The sequence below is a fragment of the Manduca sexta genome, chromosome 25 (genome assembly GCF_014839805.1).
Source record: "Manduca sexta isolate Smith_Timp_Sample1 chromosome 25, JHU_Msex_v1.0, whole genome shotgun sequence".
In the NCBI taxonomy this organism is placed as follows: Eukaryota; Metazoa; Arthropoda; class Insecta; order Lepidoptera; family Sphingidae; genus Manduca; species Manduca sexta.
The window spans coordinates 13,704,408-13,716,889 of record NC_051139.1 but is presented as its reverse complement, the minus strand read 5'-3'; the positions used below and the strand labels follow the sequence as shown (position 1 = coordinate 13,716,889).

Genomic DNA, 12,482 nt, shown 5'->3' with positions numbered 1-12,482 from the left:
AATTATAAATTATTTAAATAATTGTTCATTTGTAATTTGTTCAGTTAGTCAGTCAGTTTATTCCAGACTGGAAGTCGTTATTTAGAAAGAGGTAAAGATTTTTTGAAATACCGCCATCTAGAGGACAGATTGTGTTGGTAGCCATTTTTTACGAAATTTTGAATCATGATTGATCAGGATTCAGTTATTTTAAATTGAAGTTATAAGCGGTCATTTTCACAGGAATGGAAAAACAAAACGGCATTGCAACGATTATGTATGCTGAGAGCGTTGCGGCCTGATCGCATGACCTATGCAGTGGCGTGAGTGCTCAATAATATCATCTATTACTAACATTTTTAAAGATCAATTTAAATTGGTTGTTCTTCATTTTCTTTAAGCCATTGTTGGACAAATTGAATGAATTAAGAAATAAATTAAATCTGTAAATGGAAGTTATGTTAATGCTGCAATTATTACCGAAAAAGGGCTGGAAGTAAATTTATTGTTCTGTGAATTCGTGCTTGTTAGTAATTTTATGTTGTGAGAGATTATTAGATAAATTAGAATTGTTTTAACAAGCGAATACTTTAAGGCGCTGCGCACAAGTTGTCACTAATTACTTTGGCAAGTTCAGCAACTGTCAGTTGTATAGTAACGTAGGGTTTCTTGGCTTCGGTTTAGTCAAACACTACCGAATAGATTTCGATAAAACTTAGCATGGAAAAAGTTAAAGACCCTGGAAAGTGTGTAGGCACAAATATATAGCAGAACTGTTAATTCCGGAATAACCCTTCCACGCGGTTGAAGCCGCGAGCAAAAGCTAGTAATAAGATAAACTAAAGATAGAAAAAAAATGTGTTATCCATTTTACAGAGGGTACATAGAAGAGAAAATGGGAACCAAATACGTAGAGAACCGTACAGTAGAATTCAGTAAATCATTCGAAGAGACGAGTCCTACCACTCCCATATTCTTCATACTGTCTCCTGGTGTGAACCCTTTGAAAGATGTAGAGGCTTTGGGCAAGGTGATGGACTTCACTGCAGACAGGGGGAACTTCCACAATGTGTCGTTAGGTCAGGGTCAAGAGGTTGTGGCTGAGCAGGCGATTGATGAGGCACTGCAGAAAGGACATTGGGTGGTTTTGCAGGTAAGCGTTTTATGATTTGGTAATGTACATTGTTTTTTTTGGTAAAAATGTTGTAACAAATGTTTATTTAAATAAAGTATGTATAAAATATTTTGAGAATTATCATGCAATGGAATGTTTTTTGATAGCACTACTTGTGGATTCATTCTTCGCTTGAATTGTTGTTATTCTGAATTTAGACTACAAACAAACAAGTACATCATAAGATGCTTGTACGACTAACTGCCATTTACAATAAATGATCCCAATTCCTTTTTTTGATCCATCTTAAAAATGGACCAATCAGAACAAAGACGTTTTTGACATGTTTACAAATGAGTTATTTTGATTGGTTTATTCTCGGAATCGGATTGTAGATTTAGATTGGGATCATTTATTAAAAACGACTATAAGAGTGCTTTATTATTATTTAACATCTGCATATTACCAGTTCTTGTGTACGACAGACAAACATAGACCTTGTCACAAAACATGACTAACAAACTTGCAATATGTCAATACGCAATGGAAAGAAGCATGATGAATGTGAAAAAATCAGACAGACTGAGAAATTATATAATAAGAAGCAGAACAAAGGTTACAGATATAACATACAAAATTAGAAGACTGAAGTGGCGATGAGCGGGGCACATAATAAGAGGAAGAGATAAATGGAGCAAAAATGTGACGCGATGGTATCCAAGAGAGGAAAAAAGGAAAAGAGGGAGACCACAAAAAAGGTGGGACGATGACATCAGGCAAGTGCCAGGCGTCACTTAGAACAGAGTGGCCCAAGAAAGACGTGAGAGTAAAAGGTTGGTCGACCGACGTTGGCCTCCTGCCTTTGTCGACTGGCAAACAGATCTTCAAAAATAAGAAAACTCCAAATAAAAGACTGGATTAAGGATAGCACTAATATTTAAGTTTTTCATGAATCTGAAGAAAAGGCTATATTATTGTTATTATAAGAGTGGTTGTACTGCCCCAGAACATCCACTTGGTGAAGACGTGGCTGCCGAGCCTGGAGAAGAAGATGGAGACGTTCTCGGCGGGGTGCGCGGCGTCGTTCCGCCTGTTCATGTCGGCCGAGCCCGCCGCCACGCCCGCCGCGCACATCATCCCGCAGGGCATCCTCGAGTCCAGCATCAAGATCACCAACGAGCCGCCCACGGGCATGCAGGTCACTATTGCCAAGTAATATTGTTAACATGCTTGTTATTATTTATTTGAGAGATTACAACAGAGAACACACATTACATTATTTTCATATATAGCAGTATAACGGCAGAAGATAGCTGTGTTTCTCTACTTACAGTAAACTACAGCATGCATCATAACTTACATGATATAAGTATATCTTCAAATTAATATTGATTAATTATTACATATATCATAGTACTCTCTCTGGTCGGTCCCTCGTATTTGAGGATCGTGGTCATCATCAGGGTTGCATCTGGAGTGAATGATCTGCCTCAACCGGTTTCTGTCCAGCGCGTCTCTTACGATTGTGTAGAATTAAGAGGACGATGAGTATTTTGTTATAGTACTACATTTAGGATATTATGACAAAAAACCTTTGTGTAGCTTTTATTTTTTTTCAAATTATTTAGCGTCATTCTCGAAATTTGATTATTTAGTCTCTTCAAGGAGACTAGCTATAGACTTACAATTCCTAGTTTGTTAAACTTCAAGAGAGGCTTTTTCGTTAGGTTGATCTTATTTTGAAAGACTGACGAGAGATGATTACCCCTCGACAGTCGACACAATTATGCCGGCCTGATGAAACCAGATATACACAGGCTGATTCCGGAATGCGACACACAAACATGGGCCAACATGGCCGGTTTTAATACCTTGTGTACGTTGGTCGCTATCTGGTCAGATATAAAATATATCCTAGCAGCAAAAAACTATTATCTTTATATTGCTTGTAAAAACTATGTTGACTTGCATTGTTTTGGTGCAGGCCAACATACACAAGGCTCTAGATAATTTTAATCAAGAAACGCTAGAGATGTGTGGCAAAGAAGCAGAGTTCAAAGCTATACTCTTCTCGCTGTGCTACTTCCACGCTGTGGTCGCTGAGAGAAGGAAGTTTGGGCCGCAGGGCTGGAATAAGATATACCCTTTTAATGTTGGTATGTCAATTTACACTCTATGTATGGATAATACTGATTAAATTAATGATATAATAAAGTGAGCTTTTGCAGAGGTAAAATTATAAAAGTGTTAACTTGTAAAAGTAAATATATAATGACATGCTTCTAATTTATTGCCACGCCATTTTTTTTTCTCCCACTGAATTTCCAAATGCTCGCGTTACCTATCAGGTTCAGACGGTCTTTTTGGCTGAACGTGCATGTCACGTCATCGGGAGCCAATGGCAGTGCCTTCCCGAAGTAACCCGAGGTTTGATCCGAGGTTATGTTCGTTACAATAATGGATATAAATAATACGGATTTATAGAGTCGAATTTTGATTTTAAGCAAGTAAAATGGGTCAATAAAGGGTTAATTAGATCTGAAATTTAGTATCAAAAGATTCTTAATATTGTTTTTGATTGCAAACAATAAACATGATGTCAAGAATAATATAAGTTATTCAACATTTCACAGTCCACTATATTTTTATAAATAAACGATATTGTGTTTAACATATTGACGTATCTGTTTTTGTATGAATTCTGTCACGTTCTAACAATTAATACCATAGTTCCATCATTTAACAAAAAATCACTTATTATAGATAATGAATCATTTGTTACCAGGTGACCTCACGATAAGTGTTTTTGTGTTGTACAACTATTTGGAAGCAAATTCGAGGGTGCCGTGGGAAGACCTTAGGTACTTGTTCGGTGAGATCATGTACGGAGGTCACATTACTGATGATTGGGACCGGAGGTTGTGCAATGCTTATCTTGAGGAGTTGATGCAGCCGGATCTTGTAAGTTTATAGTATTTCGGAGACAAAGAATGCTTTATATGATGTATAAAATACCTATAATTGGTTTCGTTAATTATTAACAATTTTTTCTTTACTAATAAATATAGAAATAATAGGTACTTTTTTATTGCATTTACAAAAAAGTGTAAATAATTCATACAGCAGTTAATACCGTTTTAGTCATTTCTATTTTTTATATGGGCCGGTGACTCCACTGCACCTGATGGTAAGTAGAGTGTGGTCAAATAGAATGTCGACTGATGAGAGATGATTACCCCTCGACAGTCGACATAATTATGCCGGCCTATTGGACCCGGATATATAGGCTGATTCCGGAACGCGACAAGGTTACGTGGGCCACTATGGCAGGTTTTAAAGCCTTGTGTACGGTGGTCACTATCCGAGCGGATATAAAATCTATCCTACTAACAGCAAAATACAGTCTTTATAACAAATCAAGTACTATAAAATATAAAGATAGCATTCATCCCAAGAAATACACGCAATTCACGCCTTTATCCCATTGTTTATTAGGTCGATGGTGAACTACAACTGGCTCCTGGTTTCCCAACTCCTCCCAACACAGACTATAGCGGCTACCATCAGTACATAGAGGAAGCGATGCCTCCAGAATCACCGTATCTTTATGGTCTTCATCCTAATGCTGAAATAGGTTTCCTAACAACAACTTCGGAGAATTTGTTCAGGACTATATTTGAAATGCAACCGAGAGACGCTCAGGCTTCTGGTGCTACTACTGTTACTAGAGAAGATAAGGTATACTTTTTCGTACGATTGGCATCAGTTTTTTTAGGAAAAGATTATAAAATGAATTTCTTGTTTTAACTCATCCATTAACCATGAAGTACTAATAGGCTGCCTCTTTCAGAATGACTTTAATGGGCATGACATAAAGTTTATTTTTGTTTAGTCTTTTGACTTATGACATGATAAAATACATGGGTAGTTCATGATACTGATTATATGAAATAATTTAGGGCATTTAAGAATTTTGATAATCTTAATTTGTTACTATATTGGCTCTTTATTCCCTAAATAATAAATATGTAACAGAACCCAATAGTCTTGTATGATGCAGAAAATGATTTCAATTTATCATTAGGTAAAACAAATGCTAGACGAAATAATGGAGAAGCTTCCTGAAGAATTCAATATGGTGGAAATAATGGGTAAGGTGGAAGAACGAACGCCCTACGTGATAGTAGCGTTCCAGGAGTGCGAGAGGATGAACTACCTCACTGGAGAAATGAAACGATCGCTCAAAGAGTTAGATTTGGGGCTGAAGGTAAGATTGCGAAGGTGTTATTAATTTATAGTGTTATTACTTTTAAAGTCAAATAGTATGATGAACTAGTTCATATAATATTGTGAGTAGTTCTTTAGTTACAATACGAGGAAAGATCAGAAATCAAGATATTTTAATTTGTTTTAGGGTGAACTGACAATTACTTCTGACATGGAAGAACTAGAGAATGCATTATTCTTGGATCAAGTAAGTCCAAATCAAAACCTTATATATTGATTGCTTTATCATCAATTTAAGAAAGCAGAGAAATTGAGGATGTCTAATGAAGTTTATTTTGTTTTTATTAAATTAAAACGTAAAACAGATTACAATCATAAACTATAAAAATATATATAAAATTTGCAAACATAAGACTAGAATATATTCCTAAACTTAAGTTTGTTAATATTTATTCAGGTTCCAGCAATTTGGGCGAATAGGGCTTATCCATCACTTCTCGGCTTGGCTGCTTGGTTCGTAGATTTACTTCTCCGACTCAGAGAACTTGAGACTTGGGCTACTGACTTTGTTGTAAGTTACATACAATATTTTTCGTGGTCAAAAATATTTATTTTAGTCAAATATGTCTAATGTCTCTAACTAGTATTGGATTTTGAACGTTACGATTAGCACATTTCGGTTCGTTTTAGTTCGTTTTCTCTAATTGGTATTGGATTTTGAACGTTACGATTAGTATATTTCGGTTCGTTTTCTCTAATTGGTATTGGATTTTGAACGTTACGATTAGTATATTTCGGTTCGTTTTCTCTAATTGGTATTGGATTTTGAACGTTACGATTAGTATATTTCGGTTCGTTTTAGTTCGTTTTCTCTAATTGGTATTGGATTTTGAACGTTACGATTAGTATATTTGGGTTCGTTTTTAATTATTCCGTTGTAGTTGCCGGCATCGGTATGGTTAGCTGGTTTCTTCAACCCTCAAAGCTTGTTGACGGCTATCATGCAGAGTACTGCGCGGAGATACGAACTGCCACTCGACAAGATGTGCCTCCAATGTGACGTCACTAAGAAGATGAAGGAAGACTTTACGTAAGTACATGGTGATAATGAAATTACATGAGAATAATTGCAGATAAATATTTTATTCCGTTTTTTAAAGATCTTTCTCGTAGGAAGGTAAACAAGTGAAGTTTGTGTATAGATTCTGTAATTTGGTTCAAACTCGGTTGAGGAAAATTGTAACTATTTTTATCCAAATGTCATATTTTCGACTGACAAACGAACAGCTTTATTTTCGATATAGTTAATAATATACTAGTGAAAGTAATCGGACAAAGTAATTAGTAAAAGTTTAAAAAACCAACCAACAAACATATCCTTAAATTATACATTTGAAAATGTTGAAATCTTTAGTGTTTTAAGTGTTATAATAATGACAGCTTCAAACAATAAAAACTTCTTTACTAGTCAGTATCAGTTTGAAAATTGTTTTAAATTAAGATCTGTTTAGTAATATTGGAAATATGATAGGTTTTGGGTTGATATTCCGTCGATTTCTTTACTTTAAACACATTCAGAGGTATATATAGACAGTTTTTAAACTGTAATAAGCTTTTATATACTATTATAATACGAAATAACTTAAATGGAGAACTCGGTGACATAAGTTCATAAGTTTTAAAATAATTATTTGTAAAATATTAAGCATGAGGACTGGCTGACATATTGGCGTTTGACTTCACGCATGAAGCAAAAGCTTCGAATGATTGTACAGAACAGCGATACAGCATGAGTGTGTCTTTTAAATTTTACTCCAAAAATATCAATTGACGCAGCACTAAAATAAAATACGCTTCTTGCCTTGTAAATGCATTTTTTTATGAATTTGTAAGTGTAATTTTTTATGATATCTCTTCTTTTGTAGCATACTATGAACTGTTTGCATCTTGAGACGCAAAATCTAATGTGTCAGGGCTACAAGCATCTTAATGCTATGCAAAAATTGTGCTGCTGTCTATTGTCGGTTATAGATCTTTTTGCTCATTCTATTATTTAGGAAAAAATGTCTTATAGAATGTAGTACATGGGCTATAGCCGAGATGCCTTCCTACAATCGTTAACCTCATTATATGTATAGGAATGACATATCGTAGCGGAAGTTCTCGATAATGTCATTCTCATATTTTTTGTGTTGACCTAACAACTAGATTTCTGGACTCTATCGCGGTATTTTAAATTATAATTTTGTTTCGACGTTTCGAAGACTGCAGAGGGTCTACTCCGAAAAACGAACGTCGAAACGTCAGTCCGAAACGAAGAAACGACGAACTTCGGATTTAACTCTACTACCAAATTACTTCGGATCCGTCACAGAGGCCCTACTTCGAAAAACGAACATCGAAACGTCGTTCCGAAACGAAGAAACGACGAACTTCGGATTTAACCCTACTACCAAATTACTTCGGATCCGTCAACGTTCCTTTCGGAACCATAAACAATCGTTCGAATGAAAATATTGTGTCGGATTAGAGATGTATATCTTCAAAAACCGTAAATTTTTACCTATTATGATATTCTTGTGAAAAAAACATATAAATTGGATGTCTAATTAGGTTTTCTGTAATATAACTATTGTTTCATAACTCTAAATATTTAATAGTTACAAAATTACAAATATTTTTGTTGATTTTGCAATCTACGGTCTTATTGCATTGTGTTTTAATCTGTGGAATATTAGAATTTTTGACAATTGATGGACAAGTTGACTGACGAAAATCACAACAAATTGGAATTGTAATTTACAAGTAAAACTGTTTATTGTATTGGTAAGTTTATTATTAAAATGTTATTTACTCGCTTTAAACAAATGCTGTTTTTCATTGCAAAGGCAGTTATTGTGTAATAACAAGTAAATTCCTTGGTTTGATCTATTAAAGAAATCATTAGTTTTGCCCATCGATATACACAACGGTTTTTACGGTAAAATTTATTGAATCTTTTTGTGAATTTTATTATTTTGCATTCCAGTAGGAATAAGAACCCATATATTTATGTACCCTATGTTAGGATGTTAATTAACATTTTTCTTATGATTCCACCTAACAGTTTCAAGGAGAGTACGACGAGTGCGCCCAGCGACACAGGCGACTTCTAATGGGGTCCTTCGCATTCCAACTGAAAAAAAGAAGTATTGGAGGGGATTCTGAGAGAGTTAAAAGAAATGAATAAAACAATTAAAACACGAATACAAAAATTATTGTAATAATGTTTTATTTTCCGATAACATATATTTGGTAGTTAATCTTCCATGCGTGATGCAGTGTTGGTTATGGCAGCTCGAGCGAGTTAGTAGTTGTTTAATTTTTTGATTCTGAAACAAGAAAACATAAAGTCTAATAAATTCGAAGTCATAGGCACTTTGTACAAAGGATGGCATAAAATTCATAAGTTTTCTAATGGTTATATGGGTGCAGTCAATGGACCCACATACATTTGCCTGGAATTACATATTTATGAAAAATGAGAAATTATTAATGGCTTGTTTAACCTAAGTAAATAAAGTGTTTAAATTTATTTTTAAATTAAAAGGCTAATGCTATGTGGATGATACTTAGGTACTTTCTAAGAATGATTAATATTTATTAACTCACTGTTCTTTAATAAGAGTCCTTTCTTGTCGGTTTTGTGGAAATTTTATAAATTTAGTCAATATATGAGGCTGACTCAGACACTTGCCTGAGGCATTCAGAGACTGTTTGCTGGGCTGTTGGCTGTTGGCTGGGCCATGGACCCATCTACACTTAGTTCCACAGCTCCCTAACAACTCCTGGAATAAAAATGTAGCGCAGTCAAAATATGAAATTAGAAAAATATTATATACATTTTAGTACAATGCATCAAAAAACAAAAACAAGATCATTTAGACGTTAAGAATACTACAATACTAATACCAGCTAGGTTCTTGAGAAAGGTAGAAAGTAATATTTCTTCTGTAGCTTACCTTAGTGGTAGTATCAATTCCCCGTATATGTTGTATGGCGGAATTAGTGTACTATACACAACTATATCCTCGCAGATGGTTTCAAAAAGGGGTGGCAAAGTCCTATAAGCTCTTACAAATTCCATGTTACGAAGGTTTTACGCAGTTAGAGACGCTTCCAACTTCGCCCAGCACTTTCCTATTGCAACAATTCTTCACACAGGAGTTATTGAGCAATTTTCAAACCTCTGGAGTACCAAACGAAAATCAAACGAAAGGCTTAGAGCTTTCGTAAAATTGACGCTAAGATCCGAACGAAGAAACGATGTATTTTATGTCAAATGGGTTTTCATAGTGCGGTCGACGAAAGTAAAAATGTCATAAGTGTCAAAATCCGATTACGGATCCGTCGTCGAATCCGTCATCGAATCCGAAACACTTCGTAGTAACAAAATGTACGATCCGTCATCCGAAACTACGGATTTCGTTTTTCGAAGTAGACTCTCAGTTCTGTAGCTTACCTTAGTGGTAGGATCAATATTCCGTATATTTTTTTTGGAGAAAGCAGTGGAACTTCATTCTCGCAGATGGTTTTAAAAAGGGATGGTATAAGTTCTTACAAATTCCATGTCTTAAATATTGCGATGAACCGATCGGATCCGTCGTCGAATCCGTCATCGGATCCGTAACACTTCGTAGTACCAAAATGTGCGATCCGTCATCCGAAACTACGGATTTCGTTTTTCGAAGTAGACCCTCAGACTTCATGGTCAGGGGGTGACTGAGGTGTTGGTCGTCCGAAAAGTCAAAATTACAATATCTACTTACATTTTAAAAATGTTGTATAATTGTAAACTGCGACAAAATAGTATTATTTCAATAACATTCGCGTAAACATAAGAAATTATTATTTTTTCTGTTTTTTATAGCGTTAAAAATTGTAAAAAGGCGTCTTGGTTACTATCACACGTATTTGTAAACGGGAGTTCAATTATCTAGTTTTAATGGTAAAACTGAAATTATATACAACTATGAACCAGTGGGTTTATGAGCCATGAGCTTTAATTGAGATTACTGAGTGGAATTTACCTGATACAGCCATAGTAATAAATCCTGTAATGGTATTATTGTATAATGACTTCCTAAAGTCCATTGTCACAATCAGTGTAATCATATGGTTTCTGTAAGACTTAGTATAGTTGTGTTTTCGCCTTTCAGTTATATTTCAGGTTGTAATATTGAACGTGTAAATAAAGCTTTCATGCTTTGGTGTGGATTTGCGTAAGTGATCACAGCTTTGAGCTTTGTCTCCTCAAATTTTTATGGTTATGTGTACTTGAATTTGCTCTTGGTTCAAAAGCAATGTATGCTGTTTTTTTTATTAAATTTTTAAATGGTTTAATCGCTGATTTTTAAAGAACTCTTATTACATTTCATTATGAAAAATCAGCGATTAATAAATTAAAGCAATTATTCTTATTAACTAAATACATTACACAAAACGAAAGCATGCATAAGCTTAGCTTCCTCCAAATATACATACGCGTAGTCTAGCCTGTAAATACCACATAGCCACGCACTGCATGTTGACCAGGTGAATGATGCTCGTCCTACAGGATAGCTGATTCCAGGTCCGCGCCTCGAGATGGCGCTTATGTACATGGGCTATTGATGGAGGGCGCCAGGTGGGACGTCCAGGCGGGGATTATAATGGATTCCAGGCTCAAAGATCTGTTCCCGCCGATGCCTGTGATCAATGTTAGGGTAGGTTACAGGACTAACAGCCATTTTTAATAAACGATCCCAATCTCAATATTTAATCCGATTCCAAGAATTAACCAATCATAATAAGTCATTTGTAAGCATGTTAAAAAAACTTTGTTCTCATGGGTCCATTTTTGAAATAGATCGAAAAATCCGATCGGGATCGTTTATAGAAAATGGCGGATAAGTAAAAACGTTAGCGTCCATGCGTTAGACATATTATATGACAGTGGTGATTAAGCATATTTTAACATACTTTATGAAATTGTAATCAACATTTCTTATAAATTACTTCGCTTTGCATAGATAGTGTCATACGATGGGATGTAACAGACTGCCTCGGCGGCGTAGTTGTATTACAGTACGATTGTAGTGCCGAGGTCTTGGGTTTGATCCCGAGTCGGAAAGTGACATTGAGTTTTTCTACTCAGTTCGGACTTTGCAATTCGTGTCTGATAATATGGCGATACGCTAGCTCATCATGGGGCGGAATACACATGGCGGAAACTGAATTCATCTATTGCGTCTCTGCCTACCACTTTGGGGAGAACAGGCGTATGTGAGTGGAATTTAAAACCTCATGTATCAGTCACAAGAGTACTTGTAAAGTTCTGAAAAGTCAATGACTAATTGTATTTCCAGGCCATCACACAGGATAAGCAAGATCTGCGCAACATGTACGAGTGTCCTGTATACAAGACCAGGACCAGAGGCCCGACGTATGTCTGGACTTTTAACTTGAAGACCAAGGACAAGCCTGCTAAGTGGATTTTAGCAGGAGTCGCGTTGTTGTTACAGATTTAAATAATAACATTTCGACGTTTGAAGGGCAAAAATATCTAAGCGACAATCGGTCAACTTTTAAATAAAGTGATTTAAAGTTTTGATTTAAGAAAATTCATAACAATTAAACTATTAATTACTTTATAGAAATAATGTCTAATAATATAAAAATTGTTAGAAAGATGAAAAAACCTAGGTCAAATTACGCAGAAAAGTTTGGCAATTACAAATATTGTACATAACTTATTTGCGGTATATTTGTCGGTTAGATATGATAAAATTTCATGCGTCGTTTATTACTTCTCGTTTTGTTGATGTTTATTAATTCGTATGAGTTTTATTGATATTTGTATCGATGCTTGAAATGCAATCTTATCTAAGCGACAAATATACCGAAAATTACTCATATAAATATTTGGAGTTGCGAATTTTTTTTGCGTTCTTTGATCTAGGTTTTGTACCTCCAAACAATTTTAATATCATTAGACTATATTTTATTATAAAGTAAATAGTTTAGTTGTTATAAATTTTCTTATTAAAATCAAGACTTAAAATCACTTTACTGAAAGTTTTCTGATAGTCGCTTAGAAATGTTTGCCTTTCAAGCGTTAGAATCATTTTGTTACTGGAGTTTA

The 12,482-nt window shown here is 35.0% G+C and overlaps 1 protein-coding gene across 1 annotated transcript in view; it reads left to right on the top strand.

Moving 5' to 3' along the window:
* The window catches only part of LOC115441457 (dynein beta chain, ciliary), a 34,513-nt gene extending 22,609 nt beyond the window's left edge, over positions 1-11,904 (top strand). The window contains exons 55-66 of the mRNA XM_030166249.1: positions 223-302; positions 856-1,132; positions 2,100-2,291; positions 3,078-3,249; positions 3,879-4,054; positions 4,589-4,831; positions 5,178-5,360; positions 5,508-5,567; positions 5,778-5,891; positions 6,262-6,410; positions 10,932-11,064; positions 11,707-11,904. Coding sequence (XP_030022109.1) covers positions 223-302; positions 856-1,132; positions 2,100-2,291; positions 3,078-3,249; positions 3,879-4,054; positions 4,589-4,831; positions 5,178-5,360; positions 5,508-5,567; positions 5,778-5,891; positions 6,262-6,410; positions 10,932-11,064; positions 11,707-11,868 — 1,941 coding nt within the window. The 3' untranslated portion in view covers positions 11,869-11,904. The remainder of the gene's footprint in view (positions 1-222; positions 303-855; positions 1,133-2,099; positions 2,292-3,077; positions 3,250-3,878; positions 4,055-4,588; positions 4,832-5,177; positions 5,361-5,507; positions 5,568-5,777; positions 5,892-6,261; positions 6,411-10,931; positions 11,065-11,706) is intronic.
* The last annotated feature ends 578 nt before the right edge of the window (positions 11,905-12,482 follow it).